At 40.9% G+C, this 21,843-nt stretch overlaps 1 protein-coding gene across 1 annotated transcript in view; it reads right to left on the bottom strand.

The window, feature by feature from the left end:
* The window catches only part of LOC145353298 (glycerol kinase), a 95,881-nt gene that overhangs the window by 20,616 nt on the left and 53,422 nt on the right, over positions 1-21,843 (bottom strand). Inside the window, exons 11-15 of the mRNA XM_080203920.1 lie at positions 20,589-20,631; positions 20,271-20,351; positions 17,264-17,342; positions 7,715-7,811; positions 588-672 (exon numbers count right to left, since the gene is read on the bottom strand). Of these exons, the coding sequence (XP_080060046.1) occupies positions 588-672; positions 7,715-7,811; positions 17,264-17,342; positions 20,271-20,351; positions 20,589-20,631 (385 nt within the window). The remainder of the gene's footprint in view (positions 1-587; positions 673-7,714; positions 7,812-17,263; positions 17,343-20,270; positions 20,352-20,588; positions 20,632-21,843) is intronic.

Below are 21,843 nucleotides of genomic sequence, written 5' to 3'. Positions count from 1 at the left end.
TGGGAGGAGGCCCTTAAGTGGACATTAATTGGCTAATTAAGATTCTCAATTGACAGCAGGACAAGAAATTCTGGCTGAGGTGGAATGATGACAGCGTTCCACTATTCCACCACCCCGCCTAAGTAGATATCTTTCCCCCTCCAAACTCACCACCAGTAAGAGCCCAAGATTCCATTCAGTTTATTCATCATTGGCACAGAGGTTTTGCTATTTGTTTATAGGTTACCTTGCATCTTCTTCTCACTGGAACAACTTGCTCACCATCCCCCACCAACCTTTAATCTTTAGCATTCCAGCCAGTAGAATTAAGAACAGGTTACACAACCCCTTCATTCCTCCATTTTACCAAAACTAAAGACGCTCTCCCAAATCATGACAATCTTACAAAACCTCACATTTGTAACATATCCCATCAATCTACACTCAACAACTGGCAAGTTGATGGATGGAGCTATCAACAGCGTTATCAAACCCTCAGTTACCAGTGACCTCGCACCAATGCTCAGCTTGGTTCTGCCAGGGCAATTTCTACAAAGAATTTTAAACTGCAGCTTAGGGACACCCAACAAAATAAAGCATTAGCTTACCTCACGGGTTTGAAAGGCAACAGCTTCGAGTGCAGCAAATGCAATATGATTTCTTTTTGTATACTGGGTAAGGCCACATATTATTCTGCAGAACAAATGAGTGGAAAATCATTTTAAGTAAATTTGCACAGACATGATTTGCATAGTACAAAAGATTTAATTATCCCAGGTTTGAGAAGAAATAATTATTCAATGGCTTTATTTAGTAACATTTAATATTACTTACAATGGAGCCCGTTTCCCAAATGAATCAACATCTTTTGAAATGGTGAATAATTTTCAGCTCTACACGCAAGGTCACTTGTACATATAGTCACAATAAAACTGCAGTTTGGCTACAATGAGCTGTTTTATCAACAGAATCTAAAGTTGTGCATTTCTATAGAGCAATTCATAACTAAATATATCTAAAATATTGCATCCCGAGCAGGAGGGGAAGAAAGATAAATTAAGAATATGTACAGGAACAGAAAGCAGATCAGAAAACCAATTCATCACAGAATTATATAGTGCAGTAGAGACCCTTCATCATCGAGCCTGTGCCAACACCTGAGAAGCTTCTGACCTATCTACCTAATCCCATTTACCAGTACTTGGCCCATAGCCTTGAATGTTATGATGTGCCAAGTGCTCATCCAGGTGCTTTTTAAAAGATGCGAGGCAACCTGCCTGTACCATCTTCCCAAGCAGCGCATTCCAGACTGTCACCGCACTCTGGGTAAAAAAAGGCTTTCCTCACATCTTCCTAAACTTCCTGCCCCTCTTATGTCCCCTCATGACTGACATTTTAACTAAGGGGAACAGCTGCTCCCTATCCACCCTCATCTTGCATACCTCAATCAGGTAGCCCCCTGCCCTCCTCAGTGCCCCCCATCTTTTCTGTTCCAATTAAAACTATCCAACTTCCCTTTATAACTTAATCTTACTCTTTGTAACTTAATGTTACTCCATCCCAGGCAACATCTTGGTGAATCTCCTCTCATAACAGTATTATGACAGCATGTGATGAAACAGGAAACGGATAAGAAATCAAAAACTCATAGTTTTGCCAGTGGGGATAAAGTCTTTACCAGTGGTAGGTGAACCTTTGAAAGCAAGGCTTAATGGGCCTTATCAAATTGAATGAGATGAATTATTTGATTAGAATCCCAGATAGAAGGAAAACTCAGTGTGTCATGTGAATATGCTTAAATGGTGTTTTGATCAGGAAGGAGAGCAAAAGGAGGAGGTTTTCATGGTTATAACTCAGAGAAGAACTGAATCCAGTTTGACATTCAAAGAACAAGTACAATTCAGGAACAGGCCCTTTGGCCCTCCAAACCTGCACCAATCATGAAGCCCATCTAAATTAAAACTGTATGCACTTATGGAGTCCATATTCTTTTATTCCCATCCTATTTATGTATTTATCTAGATGCCCCTTAAGTGCCGTTATTGTACCTGCTCCCAGGCAGTGCATTCCAGACATTGATCACCCTCTGTGTAAAAAATTTGCCTTGCACATCTCCTCTAAATTTTTCCCCATGCACCTTAAACCTATGTCGCTTACTTGACTTTTCTACCCTAGGAAAGCGCATCTTGCTATCTATTCTATCCATGCCACTCATAATTTTGTAAACCTCCATCAGGTCGCCCATCAACTTCCACTGTTCCTCAAACTAAATTGGATAACAAAGACATTATTAAAAACTGGCATAAATTACTAAGTTACCTTCCAGAGGAAAATTGAATTGACCTGAAAGAGTTATTAATATCACATGACAAATATGTGGGAATACGTTGGGAAGTACTAGAATCTACATGATGTAGATGTGGAAAATGCTGTTTCAAATTAACAACATCCTTGTCAACATGACCTTTTCAAGTTGGCACAGGTTCAGATAGAAAAGCTGATGTTAACTCAGTCTGAGGGGCAGCAGCCAAAAGTTTTGATCAATCACAGAAAACTGGTGGAGCTGGAGAACGAGAACCAGTTAATGGTCAATAATGTGAATAAAGAAACTGAACAGGACTGTTAGAGACAGCTCATCATCTATGCAAAAGGAGTGTGGATGAATCAACAATTATGTGCAATCTCAAAACGGAGATTGAAGAGTGGATGTGTCGGACTAACGTGGATCAACAGAAAGGACAACAACAAGGAATCAGACTGTTTGTCAAAATTGTAACATAATCTAAATTGAGCTACTGGGATAATGATTCTGTACAGTGTGCAGAAATGTGGATGCCTAGTGAAATCATACTGTACACAGCCGGTATTCGAATAACTTAGTGGGTTTTTTTCAGTAGCTTAACTGTCAAAGTGATATTTGAAATCATGATCGAAATTGATTCTAACACCTAGAAAGACAAACTGCTTTGTGTCTTTACCAAACAGTATGCGGAAAGTGATGACGCAATTCAAGAGCAGACAAAGGAGTCAAATTGTTTAGCAGAGGAGGAGCTAAGGCCAACGAACAAGGAAGGGAACAGAGATAAAATGACCTTTCTGAATGGCCTGACTACACAGATGTAAGTTGCGATCCTGCTGATCCTGCCTGGTTCTCTGAGGACATTTCCAGACCTAATTTATCATCGTAATAACAGAGGTGAATTTGAATTTGGAATCAACGCAGGATTAAAGACCGAAGGAGAGTTTCGGAGATGAAGCAGTTTGTCACAGATGTGATAAATAGAAGAAGGCATGTTTGCCAGCGGAAGACAAGGACTAGAATGGATTATATTATTGTTATGTTTCTATGTTTTGATTTTGTCAAATGAATGTATATTTATTGTTGAGTACTAGTAGTAGTGTGAAACCGAAAGGGCTGGAAATATTAAACAATCTTTCAATGTTGATTGTTCATTTTGTTCTTAACAGGGGAAGGTATGACATTAGTGTACCTTTAGGAGATTTAAAAAAAATCATGTTCTCTGCAGTTGTAGGCAAACTTTTTCAATTTTTTTTTCTCAGTGTTACTGAGTTGTCTATAGTAGCCCTTTCATTGCTCCTTCAGTGGTTTAAATGGGGTTTCCATACATGTTAACTACTGGAGGCAATCCTCCCATCCTTCTGCGTTGATCTTCTAGCGCAGCATCGACCGATCTGTGTAATTTGGGCTGGGCGCTGACCCTGAGCACATTTCCCTGTGCTGGATTTCCCGCTGCGTTAGCTTGATTTAAATATAATTAGCAGGTCTGGGACTGAGGTCTCCAGGCCCCTTAGCCTCTAATACACCACCACCACCAGGAGTATTCCACTACAGCACGGCTTACAGTGGCTCCCACTCACAATGAGCTGGCAGCCCAACTCCACTGGAATGAAAGGGATGCAATCGAGGCCCCCCCAAGTAGCAAACGGCCAATGCCCAGGGGGCAGGCCTGATGGGGGTGGGTCCCCACTGCCACTTTGCAGTTGGGATTGATGGGGGAAGGGTGGCCAGCGATTGGGACTGGCCATCAGGGTGTGGGGGATCAACCTGCTGTGGGGTTTAGGGCTGGAGTGGGGGGAGGGGGGAGGGACCGACCAGAGTCGCAGCTGGCCCGTACACATCCAGGGGGGAGCTGGTGATCAGGCTGTGAGGGGGGGGAGAGGGCCTATGATGCAGGAGACATGGGGATGGCTAGCAATCGGGAGCCTGGCAGACAGGGACCACTGTGCATGCACCGATCTGTCAGCATCAAGATTGGCGAATGCGCAGTGGCCCGCTCACCACTGTGCTGCTGCCCTCTTCTGTGGGGATAGGCCCTGCCCACAGCATTTCAACCTGATTTATGCTGAGGCAGCCTGCAGTGCACAGAGTGTGGGAAATTCATTTTTAAACTCCCACCGAAAAAAGAAGTGTGCTTTATTCCAGTTTTTATGTGAATTTGACACTTGGAATTTTTTTGCGAGAATCATCCACTAAATTCTTAAATAATCCTTGTTTGATAAAAGCTCCCGAGTGAGCCATCAGAATCATACCCAAGCTGAAATATATTACATTTATCTTGGCCAAATTCAAGATGCAAAAAATTCTGATTGAGGCATGCTACGTAAAACACTTTGGAGTTTCTGATCTGAATCGTAACACTCTGTACCCCCAGCAAATCATGCTGGGGATTAAACCTCCAGGGATTCATGAGATTTAAAGTTTAATATTACTGTACTTGAATAGCATTTTTGTGGTGGTCGTGTGATTTAGCTCGCTTTTAATTTTCTTATAAGGAGGCAACATACTGTCCCACTGTGTTGCTATCAAATATGCCAGCAGAGGCCTGGGAGAATGGTCAAAAAGGATAGTAGGAGGAGAGGTAATAAGCCGTGGATAACGAAGGAGGTGAAGGAAAGTGTTAAACTAAAAGCGGAGGAATTTAGAGTAGCTAAGAGTAGTGGGTGAGAAGAGGATTGGGAGAGGTTTAAATGTCAACAAAGATTGACAAAGAAGTTGATAAGGAAGGGTAGGAGAAACTATGAAGCTGGGCTAGCGCTTAATATAAAAAAGGATAGCAAGAGTTTTTATAAATATATAAAAAGGAAGAGGCTGGCTAGGGTGAATGTTGGTCCTTTAGAGGATGAGAAAGGGGACCTAGTGGTAGGGGATGGGGATATGGCTAAGGTATTGAATAACTTTTTTGTTTCTGTCTTCACGGAGGCTTGTACTCGTTAGAGTTTAGAAGAATGAGAGGAGATCTCATTGAGACGTATAAGATGATGAATGGGATGGATAGGATAGAGGTGGAAAGACTCTTCCCGCTCAAAAAAGACAATAGGACTAGGGGGCACAGCCTCAAGATAAAAGGGGGGTGGTTTAGAACGGAGTTGAGGAGGAACTTCTTCACTCAAAGGGTGGTGAATCTCTGGAATTCTCTGCCCGTTGAAGTGGTGGAGGCTGCCTCGCTAAATATTTTTAAGACGCGGGTTGATGGGTTTTTGATAGGAGAGGGGATTAAGGGTTATGGGGAGAGGGCAGGAAAGTGGAACTGAGCAGCGACAGATCAGCCATGATCTTATTGAATGGCGGAGCAGGCTCGAAGGGCTGGATGGCCTACTCCTGCTCCTATTTCTTATGTTCTTAGAATTCCACCCATAGTTGCAAGGTGACTAAGGCTGGGATGTGAATATTGAAAACTGCTGACATTTTAGGAAGACAGAAAGCTAGGAAAAGTTGGTATGAGTTGTTCTTTAAATAAGGATGGCAATAGTGGGGGTACCTTGGCTTGGAAGAGCATCTAACATTTTTGGTTGATATAAGAATTAGAAAAGGCAAGCGGTCACTTGCTCCGTGCGTAGGAATGGCAGAGGTAGCTCAAGTTATGGCAAAATTGTGAAGGTCGTGATCTCCAATTTTCGTCACCCCTCCCCCATGATGCAATCAGGTTCACGTTCATAGTGGGCTGATTTTACCATTTTCATTCTAAGTGCTGAATCCAGGCGCGATTCCGATCTGGATTGGAAATCTGTTCTCAGGCGCCCTCATACACACTTAGCTTGAAAAGAAAATTGTTGATCTGAATCGTGCTGTGGGTGGGGCTTATCGTGCCTGAAACGATTGGAGCTTTGAACTGCGCATATGCAATGAGGTAAAAAAATTTGAAAATTGTGCTGTTGTCACATCGCTCTCGGGCCGCAAAAAGTGGCCCAGGAGTGAAAAGCAGGAGGATGGCCCCTGCAGACATCGCCCTGCCCCCACAACATAACTGTTCCCCTTATCCACTCACCCTCCTGCTACCCAGATCAATCGTGACTCTCTGCCCCCCTTTGCCACTATCGATTGCCCACAGAGTGGCAGCAGATTCCCCCGCCCTCCCTCGTCCCCCACCCTGCCATCAGACAACAATCTGGTCTCCCTCTGCCCTCCTCACCCATCCCTCCACAGCCAGACACCAATTGCAACCAGGGAATGATCTGGCCTCCCTTCTCCCAGTCCCCCCTCCACCCATCCAGAGAATGATCTTTTCTTCTTTCCCCCGTCGCCGATCTAAGTCAGAGAGCTGCTGGAAGCTCCAAACTTATCTTTTCAGAAGCTGGAGCGCCCGAAACAGACCTTCATTGAGCAGATCTGCTTCGCACCAAATCTGGATGCGCGAACGTGATGGCAAAGGGGGAAATGCTGGGTGGGCAGTTCATTAATTCAATTTAAATGCATGCAAATCGCCGTTGCGCCCATTTTGGGCATGGATTGGATGGCGGCCATTTTCGGGCCTTGATAAAGTGGGCATCTGCGTGGATCGCATTAATGGCCTCGTGTCTGACTCTACCACGTTTTCGCGCCTGCAATGGTAAAATCGGGCCCAATGTGTGTGAAACTGATTTTAAGATATTTTAATAAATCTAAATATCATTAGCCACCCTCATTACAAACTTTGCCAAAGTTTACAACTGGTTCACCCAGATGCAAATCTGAGGTGAGGATTCCCCCCAGGTGCATAAAGGTGACCCCATTAGAGAGGGACATGGCTACCCATGGCAAGATGGAGATGAGGAGAACTCCTTTACCTCCAAGGTTCATTAGACTGCGGAATACTCTTCCCCAGAAAGATTGGAGGTTGGGTCATTGAGTTTATTTAAGGCCGAAGTATAATTTTTTGAGCGGGCTCAAAGGCCTACTCTTGCTCCAGCGTTCCCAATGTAGTGTAACTCAGGTATTTTCGACTTCTTTATTCAAGGAGATTACCAAGGGCACCGTACAAAAAGCCAAGGTATAAATGTTGCCCCTTGGTGGTGAAAAAACATAGATGCCATAGACATTGTACATGCTTCAAAACCAGCTTTTAGTAAGCAAGACATTTATTACCTGCTCATTTTGACACTTCTAAAGTTGATGAAAAATATTTCACACTACTTAAATTAGTGAAACAATTAGTTACAGCTTTAACATAATAATCATGCTACTCAGATTTAATCTGTGAATCAAAATGACATGGACCTCCAATTTGAAAATATAATTTCAGTATTTAAAAAAGAGTACTTATTAACGATGCAGAAAAACAATTTAAAATAATGTGGAAATGCAGGATCAGCAACTAAAACTTGCTTAGTACAACCATACCATGGCAGAATAGGTTGCACAGAACCAGTCAGCGGTTTTACAATGTTAATACTGCTGTTGTATACTGAAATCAATAACCAGCTATATTTGTTACAGGTGTAAAAGTTAAGCTCTTACCCTCTTGCAGTAGTATCCCAATATGGTGCATATAACCCTGAGAAGGCTGGAACGAAATAGCAACCATAAGAGGAACCCACTGAAGCAGCAAGCTTCTCTGAAAAATACAAAAGAATAAATCACATTTGCCAAAATCAAAAATATGATTTGCTAATCAAAAATAATCCAATTTAGCAATCAAAAAAAGGTTTACTAATTACTGTCTATTGGAAGGCAATGGTAAAGCTTGATAACCATAACTTCTGGAGTATTTTAACACCTATTTTACTTTATACCCTCATGGAAAACACCCCTCTCCCTCAAAAATTATCAAGCTGAAGCAAGCAACTTAAAGACCTAATTTTCAGTTGGCAGCCTTTCATCTTGTAACACAATGGTTTGCACTGTGGTAATCAACTTTGTGTTGAGCATAGCCTACTCAGACTCATGGGCCCCAATCTGGCAAGGCAGTCTCTGCCACATTTGCTGCAGAGGAAGACAGTGAGCTGGTAAGGTGCAGGATTCACTGGCCTCTATTGGGCCCTCTCCTCAGCTGACGAGCTTTCCATTTTGGCTTCCCTCTTTCAGTGTTCATATGAACAGTCAACCCCCAGATGTTACGGTGACAGTGAGCGTCTCCCAGATGTCAGTATCATTGTTGTTAGGACTGGTCTGGAGGTAAAGGCCTTCTAATTTGTTATGATTCCGGATGAGATGCCCTAAAATTGTTGTGTTCCTGGGTGAGGAAGGATGAACTGGGTTCTATCCTTTATGCAACAAGATTAATTTAGAAAAGGATCCCTTCCCTTGTGGATACCTTTCCCCAGTCAAAACATATTTATGTTTTAAGAGGAGCCAATTTAACCAGGTTTTGTGTTGAAGGAGAAGTGAGTTTATTAGTTATGTGGCATTTATGTGATGTTAGTGTACCTTTAAGAAGTGTTTTTTAAAATCACGTACTCTGCAGTTGTAAGCAAACTTTATCAGTCTTGTTTTTGTCTATGATGCTGTGCTGTCTACAACAGTATTTTTATTGCTGCTTAAACGGGGGTTTGTTTATGTTTACTGGGATGTCTATTACTCAGAATTGTCAGGAGAAAACCTTGTTGGCAGGTCAAGTGACAGGAGTTCTTTCCTTTTCAATTTGAGCTTTAGTTTTAGAAGGAGCATCATGCTGAAAAGTCTCTCTCTGGTGTTTGAAATTCTGCTGATTAGCTGAAAGCAAGGTCTTGCCTTTCAGAAGCGGGGGTTGGGGGGCGGGGTGATGGAATTGGCTATTAGTGGCCTGCCTAGAGTCCCTGGTGTTTTGGGAAGCTCTTCTGACTTCTATATTGAATCTATCCAGGGAACTGCAGACTCCATCCAAAGGCCTCAAGCCCAGTATCATGTGTGCATTAGGGTTTGCAAACTAGGGTTTGCATTAGTCTTTTGCCCATGGGATTGGTTTGATTGGAACATGAGATATATTTGTTAATAGTTATACATTATTGTGGCTGTTTCGTTTCTTCTTTGTAATTGATGAGTTCCTGCTAATTTTCTTTCTATATATGTTAACTACATTCTTAAATAAACTTTGATAAAAGCTCCCAAATGGGTCATTTGAATCATACTTGAAGTGAAACCTATCATGCTTATCCTAGCCAGATTCAAGATGCAAATGATCCGGCAGCTCCATAAAACACTTTAGAGTTTCTGACCTGAACTATAATAGTTACGAAAAGGTGAAGAAAATATGACAATTGTGCATATTCCTCTACAGCAGCACAAATTTGACTTGTCCAATGTGGTGTGATCTTGAAATATAGAACATAAATTTTGAGAATAGGCCTTAGGCATTCAGCTCAGTTGGCCTGGGTTTTGCAGTCAAAATAACAACTTGGCTAAACTTATATCTCACAGAGAAATTCTCAATTGAAACAAATAAAACATATGAAGTTGCAATTTTCACATCTAAATCCCCACTAAACTCAAGAAATTTGTTAAGGCTTGTTATTTTAGTGTGTGTGGATTTTTAAACAGCGTAATAAGTCACAGTTACTTCAAAATAGTCTCTCCTGCAGGGGAGTGCTCTTGAGCATTGCCAGCTTGGCACCCCGGCACTGCCCATGAATCTCCTGTAAAGGGCACTGTACTGGATATTAAGACCAAAAACTAGTAATCTTTACAGACAAGCCAAGCCCATTGAAAGTCTATTGATAGGTGTGTGCAAGGTGGGAAAATTTGGAAAAGCTGTTCCTTTCTCACTCAACAAAATCCCGAAATATTCCATCCTTGGAAAATGACAAACAACTAGTCTGCTGTAGTTTAGTGCAAAAACTGAGACAAAACAACACACTATTTTGTCACTGCAGCAGTTTAAGAAAACACCTGATCAAGGGCAACTAAAGACAGGCAATAAATGTTGGCCTAGAATACAATGGAAACGTTCCGCAAATTAATTTGTAAAAATCTCATTTTAGCCTCAGGTTTATAAGTGTTTCCCCATTAGTTAACTGTGATATCAAAACAGACTATATTCTCAGGGGACAAACATCAGGAGAGAGCATCAGAGGGTATTCCTCGTCACCTCATATTGAATCATGTACCTTGTGCTAGGGCTGAAACAATTGTGGTACAGAAAATTGTCTCATTATAAAAGCATCATGATAGCTTGTTGGCAAGGTCAGAGTTTCAACTTCATGAGGCCACAGATCTTTCAGGTAAAGCACAGCCAAATCACAAACTGGTCTTGGATCATATGAATGTAGGATTAGTGCTCTCTCTGAAGAAGCTGTGTGGTTAAGGCTTCTGCTGAGTCCTCCTTAGCAGTTGTGGCTGCTTTACCCAACCTCACTTCCTCCTTCTATTCTTCATAGGTCAAGAGGCAAGGTGCCCATGACTAAACATTTCCTTTTTCCTGACAATGACTATAAGATGTCCAATAATATTAAGTAGTACAATATTAATACTTTGTAGATGAATTCCTGAGAGAAATAGCATTGGTGACATCTTGTCAAAACATGCCAGAAATTATCTCGATGCCTCTCTAAAGTATTCAGTGGTAAAAAAAAAAGAAAGCTTTCAGTAGCACTTAAAATTCTCAACACTAACTTGTCCAGCTGGTCACTGTTAGGACAAACGTATAGGGTACATTTATAAAATATGCAAACGAAACAAAATTTGGAAGCATTGTGAACTATGAGAAGGATAGTATTGAACTTCAAAACACCATAATATAATTGCTGGAATGGGTGTACACGAAACAGATGAAGTTCAATGTGATAGCTTTCTGTCCCACAGAAGGTAGCATGGAAATCGGGTTGACGTTCAAACCATTGAATTAAGGTAATTTTAATAATTCTAAGTAAACTATGAGAGAGGAAAAAGGATATCGCTAAAAATTAGATATAACTGTTCTTTTTGTGACAGTTTATAACTCAATTGTGCAACTTAGGAAACATAATAGGTTAATCCATAAACAAGATAGATTAATAGCTATTTATTCTAAACGTAATAAAGAAGGTGAATTCCACTCCATTGCATGTCACTATCCTAAGCATGAGAATACAACAGAAGTATTGGAAAACGAAGAGCTAAATTTTAAATGTTTAATGTGTGATAAAACAGCTAGGGGTTTAAGTCAACAGAATTCTAAAATCCATTAAGTGGAAAAAAATAAGCAGAGGATAGCTAGTAGGAAATATTTTAGTAATGTAATCATTAATAAAATTAATTCAGTTGGACTAGTGAGGAAACAGAGAAGCTTTATCTCTCAGCTTAAGTATAAAAACTATAGAAATATTAACATAATTGCAAAAGAATTAATCACCAAAACTAATAAACAGATTTCTGATGTAAAAAATGTACTGTAAGCGACCTTAAGTGGAAACTAAAGGAAAAAGAGAAATTTAATTTGTGTGGGGAAACTAGTGTTGAAGACACTGACGACAGTGATGGAGGTGTTAGTTTGGATGCAGCAATTGCTCAGGACGAAGATGAAGATGTTATAGTGGATGTTGATGGTGTCTCAAGCAATTCCAGAAGGGAATTACAGAGGAGCTAAAGAAAATATTAATGACCTAGTTAACCTTAATGATTATGCAGATAGGATTTTAGAATTAATTAAAAACGATAAAAGAGGGCTAAAAAAAACTGAGATCGAGGAGATGACTGGTCATCTGGTTGAAAAATTTATACAACACAAATTTAAGGATACAGCCAAACAGAGTTCAAGAACTGATAAGGGACTAAATAAGCTGGATATTAGAGGTAGGAAAAGTAACAAGGCTTTGATTAGCGAGCTGAACAAAAAAGTCATTATAAAGAAGTTCAACAGAATGTATAAATTTAAAAGAGGCTTTACAACTAATGTGTGACCCTCAAAGCAACTTGTGCCCCATAAAAATTAAAGAGTTAGAGAATTACATTTCAGGAAAATTGGACAAAAATAATTTTAGGGTGGATATTAGCAAATTTAAGCATTCTAAACAAAAATGGGATTTAAGAATCTTCTGGATCCAATTACAGAGGAGGAAGTTTTCACTACATTGAAAAAGTGCAAAAAAGATACAGCCCTTGGCTCAGAGGCAGTTAGAATAGTTAAGTTATTTAGAAGTATGAGCAAAAGATTGGGGTGTTTCATTAAAATTTTTAATGCCAGGTTAGCTTCGGGAATCATTCCCAATAAGATTAAAGCAGGTAGAACAGTATTGAGCCCAAAATCTGATGATGAAAAATTGCAACCAAATATTGACAACTGGAGGCCGATAACAATAGGATGGATGATTGAGAATTTTTACCAAAATTATTAGCAGTAGACTTGAAAAATCGGTAAAATTAAATACTAGTTGAGAGGTTTTGTGAAAGGAAAGTCTGGTTGTTCTGAAAATATTGCTATTCTAAATAACTTGCATAAAGGAGTAAAATTAAATGAATCAAATTTAACTGTTGTATTCATCAATTTGGCCGAAGCTTTCGATTCCATGGAGCATCCACTGATTTGAAAAAGTCTCAGAATGAATAGGGATTTCTAAACAAATGGTGGATCTAATTGAAACTCTCTATACTGAAACCTTTACTTAAAGTTGGGAAGTTTAATCCAATTCCAATTAAAAGAGAGGCCAAATAAGGTGACTCATTATCTCCTAGGCTTTTTAATATAGTAATGGATACGTTAATTAGTATTTCAGATGCAAGGAGAATCGGTTATCCTATTATTAATGGAGATAATAAAATAATAACTACTTCTTTGGTGTTCGCTGATGATGTTGCTATAGTAAGCAATGGGGGCATGGAGTCGGGGGTAGGGTGTTAGCGTGGATAGGGGATTGGCTGTCAAATAGGAGGCAGAGAGTGGGGGTCAATGGGTGCTATTCGGATTGGCGGTTGGTGACTAGTGGAGTGCCCCAGGGGTCGGTGCTGGGGCCTCAGCTATTTACCATTTATATAGATGATCTGGAGGAGGGAACCGAGTGTATGGTGTCAAAATTTGCTGATGACACCAAGATTGGTGGAACGGCAAATTGTGCGGAGGGTGTGGAAAGTCTGCAGAAGGATCTAGATAGGCTGGGCGAATGGGCCAGGAACTGGCAAATGGAATTTAATGTTGGCGAGTGTGAAGTTGTCCACTTTGGTAGGAATAATGGTAGGAAGGACTATTACTTACATGGCAAAAAACTGCAGCATGCGACGGTGCAGAGGGACCTCGGGGTCCTTGTGCATGAGTCGCAAAACCCAGCCTGCAGGTGCAGCAGGTGGTCAGGAAGGCGAATGGGATGCTGGCCTTCATAGCGAGGGGGATTGAATATAGAAGTAGGGAGGTCTTGCTGCAACTGTACAGGGCACTGGTGAGGCCGCAGCTGGAGTACTGTGTGCAGTCTTGGTCACCCCACTTACGCAAGGATATTTTGCCCTTGGAGGGAGTGCAGAGGAGGTTTACTAGGCTGATACCGGAGTTGAGGGGGTTGAACTATGAGGAGAGGCTGAATAAACTAGGCATGTACTCGTTAGAGTTTAGAAGAATGAGGGGAGACCTCATTGAGACATATAAGATGATGAATGGGATGGATAGGATAGAGGTGGAGAGACTCTTCCCGCTCAGAAAGGACAGTAGGACTAGAGGGCACAGCCTCAAGATAAAGAGGGGGCGGTTTAGAACGGAGTTGAGGAGGAACTTCTTCAATCAAAGGGTGGTGAATCTCTGGAATTCTCTGCCCGTTGAAGTGGTGGAGGCTGCCTCGCTAAATATATTTAAGACGTGGGTTGATAGGTTTTTGATAGGCAAGGGGATTAAGGGTTATGGGGAGAGGGCGGGAATGTGGAGCTGAGACACGACAGATCAGCCATGATCTTGTTGAGTGGCGGGCCAGGCTTGAAGGGCTAGATAGCCTACTCCTTCTCCTATTTCTTATGTTCTTATGTAAGCAATTCTTATAAAGGTATGCAAAAGAATTTACAAATTCTCGAGAAGTTGTGTGGAAACTGGATTGACAATTAATCTAAAGACGACAGTGCATTTCTATTTAGAAACCAAAAACAGAAGTTTTCTTCTAGACAATATTAAACCTTGGAGGACCATTGACTCCAATCTAAACTTACAAAACTTAAAAAACATTTAGGTGCTAGGTTTGACCCTTAGCTAGGGTTGAAAGATATGTTATGGGACAACCTATTGAAAACATGGATTGTTAATTTGAAAGGCAGTCTGCTCAAACTATCACAGAAATTTTAAAATTTAAAGACATATTTTATTCCCTGGTTTTATTATCATTTCATTTTAAAAGAAACTTCACAGAATAGACTCATTGCATTGGATAATACTATTAGAAACATGACAGAAGAGATCTTACATCTGCCCAATCATATTGCTGATGGTCTATTATATGCCAAGAAATAGAGATGTTGGCTTAGCCCTACCAAAATTCGAAACGGTAATCCTAATTGTAGTTGTTAAGAAATTATTTCATTTTAAAAGTAATAAAGATTCGATGGTTTTGGCGTCATTTCAATTCAGCTGTACAGATTTAGATACAACCAATTGGGGAAATCTCAGGGCTGTCAAGGAAGTGGAGGATTTGGATCTGCGGAATGCTATCTTTCAACAAGCAGGCAATAAAGAATGTCCAATTTTGGATTGGTGAAAATTTGAAGCCTATAAATGGTCCAAGGTATTGGTACCTCCTGCTTCCTCAACGAAAATCTTCCTCACTGTCCACTACTCCTCCAATCTTTGTATCATCAGCAAATTTGCTGATCCAATTTACCACATTATCATCCAGATAATGGATATTTTATATAGATGACAAACAACAATGGATCCAGCACTGATCCCTGTGGCACACGACTAGTCGCAGTCCTCCACTCAGAGAAGCAATCCTCCACTACCACTCTCTGCCTTCTTCCATTGAGCCAATGTCTAATCCAATTTACTACCTCTCCATGTATACCTAGTGACTGAACCTTCCTAACTAACCTCCCATGCGGGACCTTTTCAAAGGCCTTACTGAAGTCCATGCAGACCACATCCACTGCCTTCTCTTCATCCACTTTCCTGGTAACCTCCTCGAAAAACTCTAATAGATTGGTTAAACATGACCTACCACGCACAAAGCCATGTTGACTCTCCCTAATAAGTCCCTGTCCATCCAAGTATTTGTAGATCCTATCTCTTAGTACTCCTTCCAATAATTTACCTACTATTGACGTCAAACTTACCAGCCTATAATTTCCCAGATTACTTTTTCAGCCTTTTTTAAACAACGGAACAACATGAGCTATCCTCTAATCATCCAGCACCTCACCCGTGGATACCAACATTTTAAATATATCTGCCAGGACCCCTGCAATTTCAACACTAGTCTCCTTCAAGGTCCAAGGGAATACCCTGTCTGGTCCTGGGTATTTATCTACTCTGATTTGCCTCAAGACAGCAAGCACCTCCTCCCCTTTAATCTATATAGGTTCCATGACCTCCCTACTTGTTTGCCTTATTTCCGTAGACTCCATGCCAGTTTCCTTAGTAAATAAGGATGCAAAAAACACATTTAATATCTCCCCCCTTTCTTATGGTTCCATACATAGCTGACCACTCTGATTTTCAAGAGGACCAATCCTTTTGCTCTTAATATACCTGTAGAAGCTCTTAGGATTATCCTTCACCTTGACTGCCAAAGCAACCTTCTTTTAGCCCTCCTGATTTTCTTAATTTAATGTTTTACTACTGTTTATTTTAACCTTTTGTCATCTCCCGCTCCAGTTCACCAGGTAGTCGGATATTATACATGGACATGCCACGATTAAAACATGGAATGTGCACCACAGTTGCTGATGGTTTTCAATAGCCAGACAGGTTGAGAGCACAGTTAACAAACAAAACAGTATTCAAGGCTTTATAAATAGGGGCATCGAGTACAATTGCAAGGAAGTAATGTTGAACTTGTATAAGATACTGGCTCAGATTCAGTTGGAGTATTGCGTCCAGATTCCAGGGATGAGAAACTTCACATGTGAAGATAGATTGCAGAAGTTAAAACTTTTTTTTCTTGGAGAACAGAAGGCTGAGAGAACACAAATCATGAAGGAGTGTGTACAGACTAGATAAGGAGAAACTATTCTCATTTGTGAAATGATGAGAATGAGAACGCACAGATTAAAGAAATTTGCAAAAGAACCAAAAGCGATATGAGGCAAAACATTTTCACGTAGTACATGGTTAAGGTATGGAATGCATTGCCTGATAGTGTGGTGGAGGCAGGTGCAATCAAGACATTCAAAGGAGAATTAGATTGCTTGTGAAAAATGTACAGGGTTACAGAGAGTAGGGAAAATGTCACGAAGTCTACTGCTCATTCAGAGAACGAATGCAGACATGCTGGATCGAATCCTTTTGCACTGTAACAATTCTGTGGTTTGTGACTAATTGAATTGCTACCCACCAACAGAGCGTAACAGCTTCTTTAATGAATGCCCTCAGGCAGTGTATCAAATAGTTTATCAATGATCCTCTGGGCGGTTGCTGCGAGTGCATGTTTCAACTCTGTTACCAAGACGGCATCTTGCACTAAACGGGATTTGCAGTTTGAGGCCTCAACTTGGCCATTTCAGCAGCTGGTTAGTTCCTAAAGTATCAGGGGAAAATCATCCCCAATAATTCACAGATTCTATAAACTTAAACATTAAAGAATGTAAAAGACCACTTAGATTTAAACAATCAGTAGAAAACATTGTAGAAAAGGCACTGAGGGGTTGACTTTCTTAAATTTGCTAACTTGAGTTGGATGCATATCTGAAGCAAAATTTAGGGTGGGGGAGTGCACATGATGGATGCTTACTAGATACAGAGACCAGCTAGGTGAGTGTAAAGATTTTCTTTTGCACATTTGTACGTTCTCCTTAGGTTGCTCCTGGGTCTACAATTTGAAGCCTTTAAGCCATTGGTAATTAAGTCTAGAGTTTGAGTACAATAATCCCATTAGTCTTTTATAGAATGAGCACAGGTCGCAGCGGTGCACACTAACCTGAATTTATTTCATTTTTTCCTGTCAATTTACAGTATGTTTCCTGAGCTTATAAATGAAAACAAAGAGTACTTGCCAACTTCGTCTGTTGTGTTAATAATATGGAGGTTATCTCGAAGCCAGCGTACCACAGCACCACCAATGGCAACTGATCCCTAAAGAAACACAAAACAAAGTGACTGACAGTGGAGGAGCTGTGCATTTATGGGATGTAATCTCACTCTTTACATTTCAGCAATTGATCTCATAAAAACGTAACTCAAAATTTTAATTTTGTTCATATGCACACGTCTTAAGTACACCAAACAGGAAAGTGAGAGTTACTTTGCCACGCTGATAAAGAGAATAACTTGCCACCTTGCAAGACAGCTTGTTTTTGTGAAGAATTTTTTTTTTCTTATCTTTCAGTTTTTTTTTAATCTGGCTAATGTGTACTGTTTATTCAATTTAATATTCAATGACAGCAGGATACCACTGAGTAAAGATCATTATCCTCAGGATTAGATGCAAGAACTAGAATTATTTTCTTGCATGCATTTTTACAGCAGGTGAGCCTTCTACTCAATCCAAGGACATGATAGCCAAATGCACTTAAAACCGTATATTCCAAAGAGTACACATTTTACATTAAGTTCAGCCATACTGGGGGCGATTCTCCCATCCAATTGCACTGATTTTTTTAGCGCAGCAGGCCAAAAGATTAAAGTGGCACCGGATTAGCACGATCCGTGGTGGACACCTGGGCATGTCTCCTAGCACTGGATTTCCTGTGCCCTTGCGGAGCTGCATAATATATGCAGCTTTCCATTTAAATATAATTGAAATGGCATTAGCGGGCCTGGGACTGAAAGCTCTGGGCCCGCTGGCCTTTGCTCCACCCCCGCCAGGAGTATTCCACTCCAGCAGGAATTACTATAGCTCCCCACTTGTGGGGAGCTGGCAGCCCGACTGCACCGGGATGAAGGGAGAGTGGGGCAATCAGGGCCCACCAGAGAGTTGGGTGGCAGGGGGTGCCCCTGGGCAGTGACACCTTGGCAGTGCCAGCCTGGGCCCCCTAGCACCACTCAAGCAGCAAGATGCCAATGCCCAGCGGGCACCTTAGCATTGCCCATCAGGCATGGGACAGTGCCATGGGGACAGGCCTTCTGGGGCATGATCGCTGGGACTGGGAGTTCCCGCTTCACTTTGCAATCAGTGATCGAGGTTGGCCATCAGGGCGAGGGGTCCGTTGATGGGTGGAGATATTGGGACTGCGAGTGGAGTGGGGTTAAATTGGCAATGGAGGGCGGGGCTGTCAAGGTTGGGCCCGGGCATGTCTGGGGGGGCCAGTGATCGAACTATCCAACAATCGGGAGGCTGGCAGACAGGGGCGACTGCGCATGCACTGATCGCGGCGTTGACAGATCACTGCATGAGTAGTGGCCTGCTCCGTGCTATGCTGCTGGCCTTTTCAATGGGCTAGGCCCCACCCCCTGATTTTTAATGGGATTTACACTGAAGCACTTAGCAGTACACAGACTATGGGAGATTTTTTTCTAAACTCCCACTGTAAAAACCAGCATGATTTACTCCAGTTTTCAACCAATTTGACACTTTGGCTGGAACTCAGCTGCCTTGCCCGCCACAGAATCAGAGCGGGCGAGGATCTGACAACAGAAATCTCCATTGACCTCGAGTGGGAATTTCTGGTCTCGCCCAAACGAGGCTGTAAAATCCTGCCCTCAGAATATTTTTGGGAGAATTGCCCCCATGGTATTTGACACAGTATTGAATGCAATGTTGAAAAACAGAAAGGAAATAGCCAGACTAATAAATAATGATCATGCTACATGAACTCTATGGATGCATGGAGTAACCTAGAAATTAGGTAGTGGGCTGCTAGTGCCTTACAAGACTGTGAAATTGGCCCATGCAACACTGCTTGCTACTGGAACAAAAAAAAAGCCAGAAACTTTCAACAGGCCTGACAGCATTTGTGGAGAGAGAACAGAGCTCACAAAGGTGATGTGGGCCCTGTCCAAACCTAATGGAGGGTGGCATTACCCTCCACATTATGTGGGGTTAGAGCCTGGAAATTGCCCCATGCCTGAAAATACTCTAAGACCTGTCAATTCAATCCAGTATGTCATTCTTAAATGTAATATTATGAATCTTGATATTTAATTTTTATTCAATTGCTTTATCAAACCTAATGGAGGGTGGCATTACCCTCCACATTGGACAATTTTACTAGGGACAGCATCAAAAAATTTCTGGAACTCTGTTTGATAAAGCAATTGAATTAGAGGTGTGCCAATAGGAGATGACAATTAAAAATCTACCTCTGTATTTGCCATCATGTTAAAAATGCTGCATGCGTTTCCAAAGCTAGAGGTCCTAATCAGAGGTGCCACAGCACAGGGTGGATGCAGCCCCACTGACAGCAGTGGACATCACTGAGGTAGGTAGGGCAATGTGAAAAGAGGTGCTGTCAGAAATTCGCTGAAGATTTAAATCTAAGGAAGGCTTATAGCTCATGGTACCATCATTTTAGAGGGAATCCCACCATTGGAATCGTCATGGTCCAAGTTGTGGTGTTTGGATTCACATGTTTCATTAATGGGGCCAATGAAATGAGGAACTGTTCTGTCTCAGGGCTTTCTTCTTTTGGAAAAAGGCTGATAGTGGCATGATACCATTTTAAGAGTATGAATGGGTTCGAAAGGGCAAATGCTGAGACGATGCTTCCACATATGGGACCACAGCAAACAATGTTGCTAATAAATCCAATAAAGTGTTTAGAAAAACATTTTCCCCCCAGAGAGTGACTTGAAGGCAGAATACAGCATTACGAAGAGCAGTTGAGGCAAATTGCACACATGCATTTAAGGAAAGCCAAGTAAACACAAGGAAAAAGGAACAGACAGTTCTGCAGATTGGGTTAAATGGCAAGGGATAAGAGATTATTTGGAAGATTAACGCTGACATGGACCACTTGAGCCGAATGACCTGTTTCTGTGCTGCAAGTTCTACATAATGCTACGCATGTAAAAAAGGTAAAGCAGAGCTCTATAATCATAATGCTTAATAAAAACGTAACTTGCCTCTAGTGCATATATTGCGGGGTTCTTCGTGCCCATTTTATAAGCTAATGTTGTCAGAAGGCCATGTTTAGATATCACAGGCTGTGAAGAACAAGCTCATTAGTTTAATTGTAAAAACTAGTAAAATAAAAATGTTGGAATTTGCAAAGAAATGCAAGGAATACATGGCAAGGAAATGTATGGTTACGGAAGAGTGAATTACAAGCTGTATACATCAGCTTTTAGTGGTTCAACATTTTCTTCAAACTGTCATGTTTACATAGGAAAATGTGCTTTAATCTGCTCAAATCCAAGACATTAAAACAGAGGCAGACTAACCTTGGTGCCTATGTTACTCAGAAGGAAGCAACCTGTTCCATATCTAAAAGGCAAAAAAAAGGAAAGACTTATGCAAAGTGAAATAAATTAGTCCAAAGGAATCAACTGTGTCAACTTATTGATATAGCATAATATAATCATTAACCACTTTTTATTTTGATAGCAACAGAACACTCTGCTCTTTTTTCAATGTGCCATTGGATCACTTACATCAACTTGAAGGCCCCACTTTAATATCTCATTCAAAAAGTGGCAACTCTAGCAAGGGGACTTGGTATTTTTTGTGCATGCCAAAAAGTCAAATGATAATCAGCGAGAGAGAAGAGTACAATTTCTGCGCACACGCTTTCATAATCAAGTCGGGTTCCAGTTAAACATTCACATCAGACCACATGGACAACTGTAATAGTGGGATGGTATTAGACTTTTTGATTTTTGTTTTTAAAAATTGCATGTTTGTTTTATGAGCAACTCTGCAATAGCAGTATGTAGTAAAGTGGATGAGACACTTTCATGGCTGTATCTTGGAAATGCAGGACGGTGACTAAGTGACTGAATATACATTTCAAGACAACACTGAAACTGGGCAATAAGAACTTTTGCAATATCCTTGGAAGACAATGAAAGTAGAAAAAGCCACTGAGAAAAGGAGAAAAAACAGGATTCTAAACAGAATAAACTAAAAGTTAAAAAGGTACATAACCAATGTGAATGAAAACTGATCACTGAGATTAAAAGATTAAATGCATAATACAGAAATATTGGGCTGGATCTTGCTAGAAAAAATAACAGCCTGTTAATAATATTGTTACTGTAGAACTTGTCCACGAACTTTAGGAGACTAAGAGGCACATCCTAAATTTCCAGAACTAGTTAATGGATTTATGGTCCCGAACTGCTTTGCTTTGCACAGTTTCTCGGCCTCCTAGTTATTTTTAAGAACTTGGTCGATCGACATGTTAATTGTCCATTAACTTTACCACAGAAAGTGAGGGCTGTAATATAACAGTGTAAGCAACTCAAGTAGGATTCTAGCTAAATATTCACATCAGGCCACATGGGCAATTGTAATAATTGGATGGTATAAGATTTTTTGATTTTTGTTTTTAAATATCGCATGTTTGATTTATAAGCAACAGCATGTTAATTGTTAATGCAATTGAAGTTTTCTTAGGCTGAGAAAGGGAACAATACAAACTTGTCAATATCCTGTGTATAGTGAATTGTTGCTCGAGTTTGAAAAAATTCTTACTTT

Source organism: Carcharhinus amblyrhynchos, chromosome 15 (assembly GCF_965287045.1).
Source record: "Carcharhinus amblyrhynchos chromosome 15, sCarAmb.v2.hapA, whole genome shotgun sequence".
Classification (NCBI taxonomy): Eukaryota; Metazoa; Chordata; class Chondrichthyes; order Carcharhiniformes; family Carcharhinidae; genus Carcharhinus; species Carcharhinus amblyrhynchos.
This window is presented reverse-complemented; position numbering and strand designations above follow the sequence as displayed.